General features: G+C 35.0%; 1 protein-coding gene across 3 annotated transcripts in view; it reads right to left on the bottom strand.

Moving 5' to 3' along the window:
* RAP1A (RAP1A, member of RAS oncogene family) overlaps nucleotides 1–14,077 on the bottom strand; it is a 77,265-nt gene that overhangs the window by 60,838 nt on the left and 2,350 nt on the right. Inside the window, exon 1 of one of the 3 annotated variants that reach the window (XM_030326431.1) lies at nucleotides 8,833–8,925. The exons of 1 other annotated variant lie outside the window; for it this stretch is intronic. In XM_030326431.1, coding sequence (XP_030182291.1) covers nucleotides 8,833–8,867 — 35 coding nt within the window. In that variant the 5' untranslated portion in view covers nucleotides 8,868–8,925. Of the gene's footprint in view, nucleotides 1–8,832; nucleotides 8,926–14,077 lie in introns of those variants that run through there. One more of the 3 variants, XM_030326432.1, reaches the window with a different exon arrangement.

The raw sequence follows: 14,077 nt of genomic DNA, 5'->3' as shown, positions 1-14,077 counted from the left end.
GGCGAGTGGCTTTTATTAAATGAGGCATATTTATATCATCATCCCACTCCATGGAAATATGAAATGCAGATAGATTTTAATTTAAGACTAAGAGATTTTTAAATTATGTACTAAAGTGATAAAATTAAACTAAGAGCCTAGAAATCTAGGAATCCCTGCTAAACTCCTCCCTTTCCTTTAAGGAACTTGATTCAAATTTCTTCATGAACTCTCAAACACACCCTATTATTCACTATCTCTACTGGGTACAAGGCACTGTGAAGAATATAAAACAAAAATGGAATATTGATAAATTTTGCCCCTAATTTAGGGGCAAATAAACTCACTTAGGCCAACATAACCATTGGCTTTCTCAAGGCACCATTAGTCACAAAGAAACACAGGTTTTCTTTGCTCTTATGCAAATTAAACAAGGAACAAAAGTCACTGTTGGATAATAATAACTAAGATGCAGTCAGTCACACTCAGTTCTCTAGTTAGTATACTTAACTTGGCACATCGGCCTTGAAATACGCAGGATTCCAAATTCTGCCTACACCAAATTCAAAATCTCCCTTGTTAAATCCTCCAGGTTTAAAATGTTAAACCACAATGCCAAGATTTATTGCATACATAAAAAATGAAACTACCTTGGTGCATAGCTAAGAGTCCTATTTAACTGACTGAGAATATACCTGGATTAGTCAAAGTAGTGGATACAAAGTGTAAGATATCGCTCCAGTCCCTAGCAATCTTCTCCAATTTCTTATAGCCACCAAAGCCAACTTTCGGTGGTGGTAATACAAACAGTGTCAGCAATAATATTTAAGTGCTTTTTGTATGCCACACACACTTATTTAGTCTTCAGACATGTCTAAGAAATAGGTATTATTCTTTTTCCATTTTACAGATAAAAAAAACAACAACAACAAGAAATAAGGAGGTGAATTTGCAGCTGGTAGATGCGATCTGTGATCTGCAAACCTTCACTGAGTGTTTTGCCTGCTGACCACAAATATGTTACTACCAAATGACCAAATATTCAAAGTGAGATTTGGTGTATCATCTCTCTATATAAATAAATTTAAAACTTGTAATTAAATAATTATCCATAAAACATCATATAAATGTATGTGACTGAGGCAAACCTGAGTGAGAAGAATTGAACAAAAATTGTCCAAGTTGTCATATCAATAGTATAATACTCTTCCCATTTCTCTTGCTCCTTAAACCCCATAAAAGGCAACTTAATTTTGCTTGGTTTTAAAGTACAAATTTTAGGGGTGCGTGGGTGGCTCAGCTGGCTGAGTGTCCGACTTCAGCTCAGGTCATGATTTCATGGTTTGAAAGTTTGAGCCCTGCATCAGGCTCTGTGCTGACAGCTCAGAGCCTGGAGCCTGCTTCAGATTGTGTCACCCTCTCTCTCTGCCCCTCCCCTGTTTGTGCTCTTTCTCTCTCTCAAAAATAAACATTTAAACTTTTTTAAAAAAATAATGAAATACAGATTTTATCATTACAGCCTTTAACTCATTTTATCCCATAAGAATCTTCATCTTTAAAAGTTTTACTAAATTTCATTTCATATTCTATAATGAATTCATTTTAGAACTTTCATTTTCCTTTCTCTTAATTTTTTTTAATGTTTACTTATTTTTGAGAAAGAGCAGGAGGGGCAGAGAGAGAAGGAGACAGAGGCTATGAAGCGGCTCTGCACCAGGAGTGGAGAGCCCGATGTGGGGCTTGAACTCATGAACCGTGAGATCATGACCTGAGCCGAAGTCAGATGCTTAACCAACTGAGCCACCCAGGTGCCCCTATTACTTTCATTTTCTTATTATAAAATATATGATGTATAAAAATTCAGAAAATAAAAGGTATAAAGAAAAAATAAAACCACCTATAATCCCAACTTCAAGATAACTTTAGTCCTTTTGGTATTTCCTTTACACCTATATATGAATAGGTATTTTGTAAAATTTAAAACTGAAATTATACTATATAAACACTAGTAGTCTGTTTATTTCTCTCCTAACAATAGAGAATTTTTTAAAAATCGTGCAAATACAATTCTGATTGATTTTCTACAAAACACTTTGGCTTATTGGACTTTTTACATAAAGTGTTCTCTCTCTTGCAAGTATTTGAATGTTTTTAAAAACTCGTTGTTAAATTTTACTGATTAAATAAGCATTTTCTTTGGGCTACTAAAAAACGGCACACATCCATCTTCGGCACATCAATATATCGAAGACATGGTTATGGAAGTGTTATGGCTGCAGAAGATCAAAACCGTGACAATTCACTCTAGACACAAGCTCAGCCCAGTACACTGGAACCCAAGCAAAGCCAGCTGAGAACACCACAAAGCGAGGATTCTTTATATCCAGTGTTGAAGGCCTAGTGCTTACATACACATGCAAGCAGATGGTACTGAGTGGTGACACAATCTCAAGCTCGTCCCATTGATGACAGTAGTCCAAGTCTAAAACAAAATGGGAATAACAGAATGACTACATCATCTAAACCACTCTACTCATGGTTTCAACTGCAGATTTTGGTTGGTTCTTGAATTATAATACTGTCCTATTACAATGTGAAAACTATGACACTGGAGTACTATGAGAAGTCACTGAATATTTATTTAAAGTTCAAAGGAATGTTTTACAATGAAGTTTGTCCTAAGTGTGAAACTATTCAAAAGGCACAAAAACTTTTTAAAAAGAGTATACTATTCAACCAATTTGAGTTACTCAAATTCCAGACTTACCATTTGGATGTAAAAGAAACACCATCCAAGTAACCTACTACCTGAAAATCTAAACAAAGGTGAGTCTGAGACATAAGATTCACCGTCTAAACTCACTTGCCCGTGGTTTTTCTTAAATAAATCTGATATTCTCAAATAATTAAATTAATCAAAGTCACCCGCAATTTTTAGATATACACATTTACAGGGCAAACTGACACTTCTACTTTATATGCAAAACAATGTCCGGAAGCATGAAAATTTCATACCAGGGGTTATGTATGTCATTACTAAACTGATTCTACGATTAGAATGGAAGAGTGGAATGTACAGAAAGCAGTCTAAAAGTTGTCATGCAGAAATATAGCAAAAAACCCAAAATAACAAGAAGAACACTTCAAGGATACCAAGAACCAAAATGTCATATAAAGTTGTATTTTTTACAGACCAGTCATCTTACAACCTTAGTCTCGGACAACTGGAAACAAATTTTAAAATACGTTCCTGCTTCACAAAAACAACCCTGTTCATTCTATCTACATTTATTGTACTGTACTTCCAACTCAAATCAACATGACAGATCCCACACTCCATGAAATAATGTTACTGCCACACGTGGTAAGGTTCATCATATCCTCTCTGAAGGTCCCTATAGGCCACCATCTCTAAACTAAGTGTTCTTTTTACTCATTCAACATTAATTTATGTCCTTACAGCTCACATTTCATCAATTTTGGTTCTGTTTCGGGGAAAATAAATTTCTTTTCTAATCATAGCAACTTCCATGTGTTATTTATTCTCCTATGGTTAATCCTGTATCACAATCCATTCTCTTTTGTAATCTTCATCTAAAATAGTTTCACTCCCTAGATGACCTGCATCTGTTTTCATCTCTTAGGCATCCATTCCTATTAGGTATTCATTTGAAAAAACTCTAAGCTTAAATTTATTAAGACATTAATTCATTTAAAGGATTAGAAGCTTTATAAACACACAGTTTAGAGATCTCATACTATCGTTCTGCCTAACATCAGTTGGAATAATGGAATATAGTTTTCTGAAAACTATAGTAAATTTTTAAAATTAAAAAAAGAGTCATAGAACCAAAAGATGGTATTTTGAATATGAATACAAAAGATGATATCCTGAATGTTTTAAAAACTAAAAACATTATAGACTACTCAGTTAAAATCAAAGTGGAAATTATACTTTCCCAAGTTTTTAGTCTTTATTTCCCTCCTCAGGATTTTTACTGTGTGATTTATTTTAAGTAACTTAAACTTCGGGGGGAGGGGGGGTGAGGGGAGATTTACAGAGGAAAAAAGGTGAAACCAATTATTTCTGAGGAATTTTCTAGACTCATTTGGAAGAAAAATGATGTGTTACACTAAAGAAAGGATTTTAAGAATATAGGGATTCACCTACTTGTTCATTTATTCATGTTTGGATATAAGTAAACTATAAATATTTATTGATCACTTGTGTGCTTTGTAACTGTGGTAGTCTCTTCTGAAGTTTGCTGTCAGTATGATCCTTTATAATTAGAGTTTGTTAATTGTCATAAGTTATATAATTACTTTGAGTTTTATCATCTGTAAAAAGTGAACAATATTTCACAGATTTGCTGTGCAGATTACGTGAGATACAGTAATTTTACCTTCAAAAAAACATTACTTCCCTTCTCCCTGTAGATCCCTCTAGAGATTAGGACACTGATCAGTGGTTCTCAACCTTACTCTGAAAAATCTCTTCTTTTGTCCACAGATTCCACATCTTTAGATTTTTGGTAGATTTTTGTCTACCAACTGCACTGACATTTAATTAACCAGATAGGTAACAGCTAATCAGAAGTCTCAAACTGCCAAAGGCATAAATACTAATGAAACTCAATGTTAGGTTCTTGAGGTGCAAGCATGTTTTATTTCATTAACGGCTTACAAATCACAATATATGATAATGATTTGTGATAATCAGTCACAAAGATTTGAGTCAATACAGTTATTGGTCAAAGCAAAGATATACAATATTTCACCTATTTAAATCTATTGAGAAAACATACATAATTTTCATAAGGCTTTTTACAATATGGGAATAATTTGTTCCTTTCTCTGCAGACCCCTAGGAAAAACGTAATTTATTTACCAGGTTAGTGATTTTCTATGTCTAAAGAAACTACTGGTTACCCTACAGATTTGTTTTAAGCCAGTATCATTAGTAACACCACCTTCAAATTCAAAAGTTACATATATTTATCCATAAAGGTAAGTAGGTAGTGATACCCTGTGTCTTCCCTGGTATTTATAAGAACAAAATCCAAACCCTTCACCAAAGCTTGACGTGGTTTGATTCTTGCCAACCCCATCCCATCCACCAGTCTCTTCTCAGCCTATCACTATGGACTTCTTAAACGTGACCTACTGGTTCCCACTTCAGGGCTTTTGTACCACAGGGGCCCTCTGCCTACTTCACTCTTCTTCCAAATCATCACATCTAGCTTTTATTCATTCAGGCCTCAGATTAAATGTTACCATCTCAGAGCTTTCCCTGCTATCACTCTACTATCACTCTAAACCCTCCTATCACTCTACTATTTCACCCTGTTACAGCTTCCTCGTGGCATTTGTGACCTCTGAAATTACCCTGTTCCCTTATTTGCTTATTATTTCTCTCTACCACCACCAAACCCCACCAATATCAAGAGTTCCATGAGAACATGTTTTATTCACTGCTCTATCTCTAGCTCCTAGAATACTACAAGGCACCCAATAATCATGCAGTTACTATTTGCTGGATCACTGGCCAAGCTGTTTAAGACTATTCTGGAGAAAGACTGATTTCTTAGTAAAGAACTTACATTTAGCATTCCAAATTACTGATTCAAAAGAAATTAAAAAAAATGTTTTTGACTACAGAGAATAAGAAAAATGTATACAACATTCTATTCAACAAGTGAGCTTTCTTTTATGTCTATCCTTTCAGACAGAAAATATTTCACACACTTCGTATGTCACCTCATGTAAAAAGTAAATGAATTTTGGGTGCCTGGGTGGCTCAGTCAGTTAAGTGTGCAACTCTTGATTTCAACTCAGGTCATGATCTCACGGTCTGTGACCTCAAGCCCTGCATCAGGCTCTGCATTGACAGCACAGAGCCTGCTTAGGATTCTCTGTCTCCCTCTCTCTGCCCCACCCCCCCAAATAAATAAACTTTAAAAAAAGTAAATGATTTTTTAATTTCAGTTTTATTCAAGTATAACTGACATAAAATTGTGAATTTTCTTATAAAAAAGTATGCCATTAGCTGCTAGCCACTCAACCTAATAACTTATTTTTCCTGCCAAGATGCCTGCAGGAAAGCTTCTAAGAATATAAAACATACAGACTGAGAAGGCCACAGTTGCCCTAACAGCGACAGTGCTGGAATGGCCCAAAACAGGGAAGATCCTGCTCTCAGCTATGGCTGGGAAGGAGAGAGGGGTAAGAGTGATCAGACCTAGGAGAATGAGTATAGTTCTGATATCTGTTGAAAGATCTTGAAACCAATTCAAAAGAGACTCAACTAGAATCCTGTAACTGTTTTGAATACCTGAGGTCTCTTTGGCAAATGAAATCTCATTTGATTGACAATACATGGGCTTTTGCAGTTACACATAAGAAAAACACAGTATTTGTAGTAAATAACACACAATCTCTAATACTATGTGCTACATTTGCTTACTAATTTAAAAATATTTTTAAAAATACTTTTAAAAGGAAGAGCTTTAAATACAAATAACTAATGAAGAGTTTATTTCAGAGTTTAGAAAATATTTGAAAACTAAAAGAAACATTGAGAAAGGTGTAACAATTCAGTGGTTTAGAAAATGTAAATACCTTAAAAGTTATCACAAGCCTCTATTTTTTAAAAACTGGGGGTTGCTTCTTTTCTCAACTGGTGGTATTAAAAGAAGACAGGGAGCAGATAATCCACAGCCCATGTGAGTTTACTTACCAGTCACAAAGAAACATTAATATCAGTCTGTAGGCTAACTTTCTTGCTTATTATTCAGCCAAGTGGAAAGTACAACTTAGCACAGAACTAGAGCCAGGTACCACAATGACTAAGAATGACATTTGCAAATATTTTTTTTAATTGAGAAATTAAGTAGGGAAGGACAGAATATTAAAAGTATTATTCTCTCTGAAGATTCTATACTCAATTTCCTATTTTTCATTGCTCCGTATTTCACTGCCCACAGCATTCTAAGTGTTTAACGAGAAGTCTGCATTTCACTTTTCTTCACTTCTGCTCACACAACTGATGCTTCTAAAGTCCAGTTGCATTGACAAACGCTGAAAGACCACATTCCGAATTTAACCTTACAATGAAGTATTTTAAGATAATACCTCCAGAAATATAATGTCTAAAAGTGAGGGGTCCTTTTTAACTAAGAACTCCAAATGCTAAATAAATAACATTTCTGCAGACTATCCATTGGTGGAAGAAAGCTTAAACATATGCTTTTCACACATGAAATAATAGGAATCTTTTACCCTTCAGTTAAAAAAAAAAGTAGTTGGGGCGCCTGGGTGGCTCAGACGGTTAAGCGTCCCACTTTGGCTCAGGTCATGATCTCATAGTCTGTGAGTTCGAGCCCCGCGTCAGGCTCTATGCTGACAGCTCAGAGCCTGGAGCCTGCTTCGGATTCTGTGTCTCCCTCTCTCTCTTCCCCTCCCATGCTCATGCTCTGTCTCTGTCTCAAAAACAAATAAAAACATAAAAAAAAAAAAGTAGCAACAACCAAAGCATACATAGTGAGTCCTATGTTCTCTCGGGGTTCCTGATTCTTCATCGTCTATCCATTAGGCTCAGACTGTTCCTTTTGAATTTCATCTCCAAACTGGGTGCACTTGAAGACCCAGAGACTTTCACAACAATGACTCCTAGCAACTCTCCTCAAATCCTTCCCTCTTGCTTTCCGTTAAACCCTCAGATATGCCTTACCTGTATTAAGCCAGCCTCCTTGCCTTCAGTCCCTTTCTTCCTCAATTTATTCTGTACTCTGTAGCTAGATTCATCTTCCAAAAGATAAATGTGCTGATTGGGTCACTTTCCTCATATCAAAACATCTTGTGCTCCTGAATAAAGTCTATACTTCTCAACCTAGCATTCAATGACTTCCAAAGTCTAGCCCAATAAATCTCTCTAGAGCCTTATCGCCATATTTTCTAATTACACAAGCTTAGGCTTCTGTCAAATCAACCCCCTGTCCTCCAACTTGTCCTGAACTTTCTATCTTGGCTCATGCCATTCCTACCATAAAGAATGTCTACCACTCCCCTCCAGCTGCCACTGCTCATGACCTTCTTGCGTCTCTGCATTTATTCATGTAAACAAGGACACACAGATGATATCTCCTGCCCTACCCGCCCCCCCAATCGGGCAAAAAAAAATTAACAACAGCTAGCTTTTATTAAATGCTTGCTTTGTGCCAAGCAGTTTTACATATTATTTCTAACGCTCTCAATAAACTTAAGAAGTAGGCATTATTATTCCGCTTGTAAAGATGAGAAAGCCAACGTTCAGAAACACCAAATCATATATTTAGGAAGTTATCTCAAATTAAATTTGAGTTAACTCAGTAAATTGCCTCAAATCATATACTTAGTAAGTGGCAAAGCAAGGATTTGAACCCAGGCTGCCTAAGTCCAGAGCCATTGCTCTAAACACTAAGTTGCATTGCCTTTTTTTTTTTTTGTCTGAACCATGTGACTATCTGAAATGATTTAATTTTACATGACATTTCCACTTACTGCTTCTTATACAATAAGCTTTCTCATGTTTGTCACTTTAGCAAAGGGAGAACATGAAAATGCTACTTCTTTCCAATAAAAGAACAATGCTCAAATTGCAACTTCAAGGAATGTCTTTTCTTGTCACAAAGATTACTTTCACCTAAAATATTTTCAAAGAAATTCATTCCAGGCAACTTTTTCAAAGATGATTGCAAATTACTATTCATACACTGTGATGGTTTTACAGATTATTAATAATAAAAGGATTTTGCGATTACCACCCAAGAATTGTAACAGATATCTATCAAATTGGCAAAGATTGTAAAAACTGACCTACTCAATGCCATTGAAGGTGCAGTGAGACACATACTCTTATACACAGGGTAACCACCCTCTGATCCAGTTATCCCACTTCTGGGAATCTATCCTAAAGGAAGAAAAAAAAAAAAAACAGAGATGCAATCAAAGATAAATGTACAAAAATGTTTGCCCCAGTGTTATTTAAAATAGTAATATTATAAAGAATCAACCGAGAAGTCCCACACTAGGAGACCAATATCCTGTTCAGAGAAAAACGTAGGAACAAAACAATGTATATAAAAGTATAATTCCATGTTTTAAAAAATTAAAAAATGTGTACATGCAACGAAAGAACTAGAAAAATGTACATTAAAATGTTAGCAGTAATTATTTCTAGGTGATGGGTTATAAATGATTTTCCATTTCTTTACAATTATGTTCTTTTCAAAATTTGCCACGGTGGAACATGAATTACTGCAAACAGGGAAAAAAAAACGTTTAAGTGGCTATAATTACTGAAAATGATCCTGAACCTAACAAGGGCATATTACTTGGAAAAGAAATACTTCCTAGTGAGAAAAAAAAAAAAAAAAAAGTCAAACTGGTTTTGTTTCCAGCTTCTGTTATACTCACACTTTTAAACTGTGTAAAGAATGTCATCCAAAATTCAGTAGTATTCACACAATTGCACTAGGCTCACTATCTAAAAGTCAGCCAATGCTTCAACAGAAAACACCACAGTTAAATGAACTGTTTTATTGTACGTCTAGTGAGAATAATAAATGTCCAATTAATCCTAACTCAAAACATGCAAAATGGAAAAACCAGAAAAACTATTCTGGTTTTGCAAATTAACTATGTATACTGTTGTTCCCTTATAAGCACATCACAATTAAGTCTGGAGGGGGGAGGAACTTGAAAATAAAGCTGGCAAACTACCAGCATTCACTAAAAATGCACAGTGATGCATTTTATCTACATGAACATTTCTGTTCTAGGGCATAGTTAACTTTAGTGGCAAAAGATGATTTTTATCGGTGTAGAAAAAAGATTAAGCTGTTCTATAAAAAAACAAAACAACAATAAATAAATAAACATTCTTGCATTAAACACAGAATTAAAACTGTCAACTGAACTGGGGGCAGGGAGGGGGACTTCGCTACAGTTTGGCATATATGCAGAGAGCGATTTGCCGCCCCCTCCCCCCCCAAAAAAAAAGGTCTTGGAGTAAAGTAAAATAGACAGTAAGGAAACAATTCTTATTTTACTTTACTGTATTTTAAACTGGGAAACTGGTTTTCTTGTAATAGTAAGCTGTCAGAAAATAACACCACGGGTGCAGGGGAATAATACCACAGAAATAGGTGTTGAGCTACTAAGAAAATTTTGAAAATATCACACTGATTTTACTTAGAAAAAGAGTATCATTCTATTTCCACTCTACCGTGAAAATACAACATTTATTTATAAAACATGTGTCAGGTCCTGGCAAACAAATTATTAGACTATAAATTCCTTATAGTAGAAACTACAGCGTCACATCTCAGTTTCCATCAAAGGACTTAATATTGGGTCATGCAAACATCTGTTCAATGACTGAATCTGAAATCTATTAATAAAATCATGCAACATTTTTACATGCATTCAATGGAATGGAAAAGGTAGATCAAAAGACATCAATGATTTGGGCTAGACACTAAAACTACATAAAATCCAAAGATTAGTGTTAAATTTCAACTGCTAAAATAATTAAGTTATGGTTGCTTGCTTAATGTTCTATAATACAGCCAACCTGTCTAGAACAGAATGATCCTGTTTATAAATGCATTTTTAAATATCACTGAAAACACAGTGAATGAATTTACTCTTCAGATTACACATCTGGGCAATTTGAAATGTTCAGTTTGCAATAGGAGATAATTTCCTACTACTAATTTAGAACCTTACAAGCTACATTTGGGATTTGCCCAAAGAAACAATTGCACCCAGTTCTTTGTGCCTCTCTTACTTTTACACTTTTGTGGTTAATAATTATAACAGTTCTATCCTGAGCAAAGTTATTTTATACAACCAGAATAAATGTACACTGCAAACAACCATGAATGTTACAGGTATATATACTTGTGAGTTCAAAGTAAGGTACTTCAAGTTTTAATTAATCCAACAGTACCTTTTACCAGTTACAAAGTGTAGCTTCGTATATTCCTATTCTTATGAAATATGGACTAACTTGAACAAATTCTGAAACCAAACACGGGATTACATATTTAATTCCAAATTCTGTTACCTTTACCATTCTACACTTTGAACCAATCTCTATCAATGGCAACTAAATAGGCTAGAAATAGAAAACTGAATATGTAAAGTAATTTTTTCCCAGACTTATCTGGAATTAGCCTAAAAAATAAGTCATCAGTACCTTTAAAAAAAAGCCATTAACTTCTCTAATGATTGAAGTTAATTTCATAAAACATATTTAATCCACCATGTGCATAGCATATACTTCTGAAAATTATATTAAAATGATTATTTTTAGACCACTTATAAAAGTACACTATTTCTTGTTTCAACTCCACCATAATCATCACACACAATTTCCTTTTCTTGTTGGTACACACATTTACTTTCTACCTCTAAAGGCCTATTTTCAAGCGGAAACAAGAGCATGGCATAGTTCTCTGTTAAACTGCTTTGCTGATCAGTACATCATGATAAGCTAAGCTTATAGGTTCAATACTCTTCTGGATCATTTAACTTTGAAACAAAGTGCCCTCTTAACCACTCATCTCAAAACTGTGAGAAGGGGACTGTAAAGAGTGTGTGAAATCATTCAGTGTCCATAACCACTATTACAAAAATGCATAACCTGAATGGGCCAATATTAACTCTGTACATGAAAGACTGAAAAGCACATAAAAACTATCACTTGTAATCCCCAAAATTCACGCGCAAAAAGGGGAGGGGGGGGATGGATGCTTCATCTCAATAACATATGAAAGCTTAAATACATTCATGTTTAACCCTGATCACTTTCATAAGATGTGAATTTGGCATTAAGTCATGCAGCAATATATGACATCAGAATGGACAGGATATACTTGGAAATACGCCATAACTCTTTTTAAAACTGATGAGTTTAATCTGAAAAAGAACATTAGGAGGAAGTAATTTTAAGTTCACAATTTTAAACTCACCACGACATTAATATATAAACTGTTTATACAATTTTTTTTTTTTTTTTTTTTTTTTTTTTTTACTGAACTTCTAAAGTATGAGAATTTTAGAACTGGGAACTCAGAGGTTATTTGAGGTTGCAGGAACATTTGTTGGGTCCCTAGCATGTGTCAAACACAGAGCTAGGTGCTTGCAGGTACTTCAGAGGTGGTGAAGTTCTCTGCTTATGCCAAATCGAACCATCTAGATTCCAGAACTAGAAACTCTGAGCAATGCCCTCACAGTGGTATAATTTCTATCCAAACAGACTGGTATCATTCTCCCTTTGAAACTCAAAAAAATGTCAACGATGCAATGTTAACCTTATTTAACAGAAACAATGGTCTCTGTGTTTTGAGTAACTGTAAAGAATTATAACAATCTAAAAATTCAACTAAGTACTAGTTGCATAATTTATTGCAAAGAACAAAACATGGGAGCTGTCAGTTTTAAGATTATAAAGACATGCAAAACAGAAATTACACAAATTGCAGATATCATTTAAAAATCCCTTTGTAGGGGCACCTGGATGGCTCGGTCAGTTAAACATCTGACTCCTGACTGCAGCTCAGGTCATGATCTCACAGTTTGTTTGTGAGATCAAGCCCTGCATTGGGCTGTGCTGAAAGCATGGGGCCTGCTTGGGATTCTCTCTTTCTTCCTCTCCCTCCCTCCCTTCCTCTGTGCCTCTCCCCCATTTGTTCATGCTCTCTCTCTTTCAAAGTAAACATTGAAAATTAATTAAAACTCCCTTTGTAAGAAAAAAAAGGAATTATCAATATGAAGAATTAGATGCTTGATTGGAAAGTCTATTTTATATAAAAGATTATCAGCCATATAATAACAAAGTTCACAAATGGTAGTAAACTTTTAGCAAGATAGCAAGATTTTAAGTTATTTAACGATTCGAATCTAAGTTACAACAGAATGTAAAACTCCCTGAGGACAAAGACCCTGTCTAATTCATCTCCATATCCCGAACAATCAGCACTCTCTTGTTAAATGTTGAAGAGAGAGGTGAACAAACATATGAACTCTAAATTCAAGCTATTGGGAAATTCAACCTAACAATCTAAAAGATATTTTTTTATAACTCAAATGACTTTTTAAGTAATAAATAATAATACTCAATGCCAGTGACAACTGTTTTGATACTTAAGACTGATGACTGTGGCTATCACTTTAATTAGTACAACGTATTCTTGGAAGGAATTCACAGATACATCAAGAAGACAAGTAAATTCATATACTTTGATTCAGCAGTCCTTCTTCCGGAAATTAATCCCAAAGAAATATTCCAAAAGAAAGAAAATGTTGCATATACAAAAGTGTTTATTTCATTGTTATTTCAGTTAGGGGAAACAAACTGCCTATAATGCCCAACAAAGGGTAGATGAACTACTTTGCAACCTCCGAAAAAGGTTTAAAATAAAGATTAACCTCCTAATTGGTCTTCCTGCTCACACTCTTGCCCACCTCAACTCCCTGCCAAGCTGATTTCCACACAGAACGATTCTCAGAAACTCTTCCCCGTAAAATCCTCCAATAGATGGCTGCTCATCTCCAAGTAAAATCCAAAGTTCTTACAATAACCTATAATGCTCAGTTACTTCTCTAACCTAAACTCTCACTCCCTCCTGCTCATTGTCTCCCTAGCTGTTCTCAAAAAGGCCAAATATACTGAGGGGGTCTTTGCGCTTGTAGTCCTCTCGGCCTATAACCTTCTTCCCTAAGACAGCACACATAACTCGCTTCTTTCAGGTCTCTGCTCCAGTCGCATGTCTTCCCTGCCACCGTTTCTCTCTTTCCCCTCCCCTACTTCACTCTTCTCCATAGCTCTTATCCTCTAACATAGTCTGTGTTTATTTGGTTACGGCCCATCTCTCCTGATTAGACTATAGCTCTACGACAACAAGAACTCGATTTTATTCACACAATAGGCATTCAAAAAGCATTTGTTGAATTAATATTAAATGTTGATACAATAATTTTTAACTACATGAAAAACCATGCATATAAATATGATTGGAGGAGAACAGGAAAAATGAATAGTTTGATTTGTGAA

The sequence above is a fragment of the Lynx canadensis genome, chromosome C1 (genome assembly GCF_007474595.2).
Source record: "Lynx canadensis isolate LIC74 chromosome C1, mLynCan4.pri.v2, whole genome shotgun sequence".
Classification (NCBI taxonomy): Eukaryota; Metazoa; Chordata; class Mammalia; order Carnivora; family Felidae; genus Lynx; species Lynx canadensis.
The sequence above is the reverse complement of the archived record's forward strand: the minus strand, read 5'-3'. Positions and strand labels throughout refer to the sequence as shown.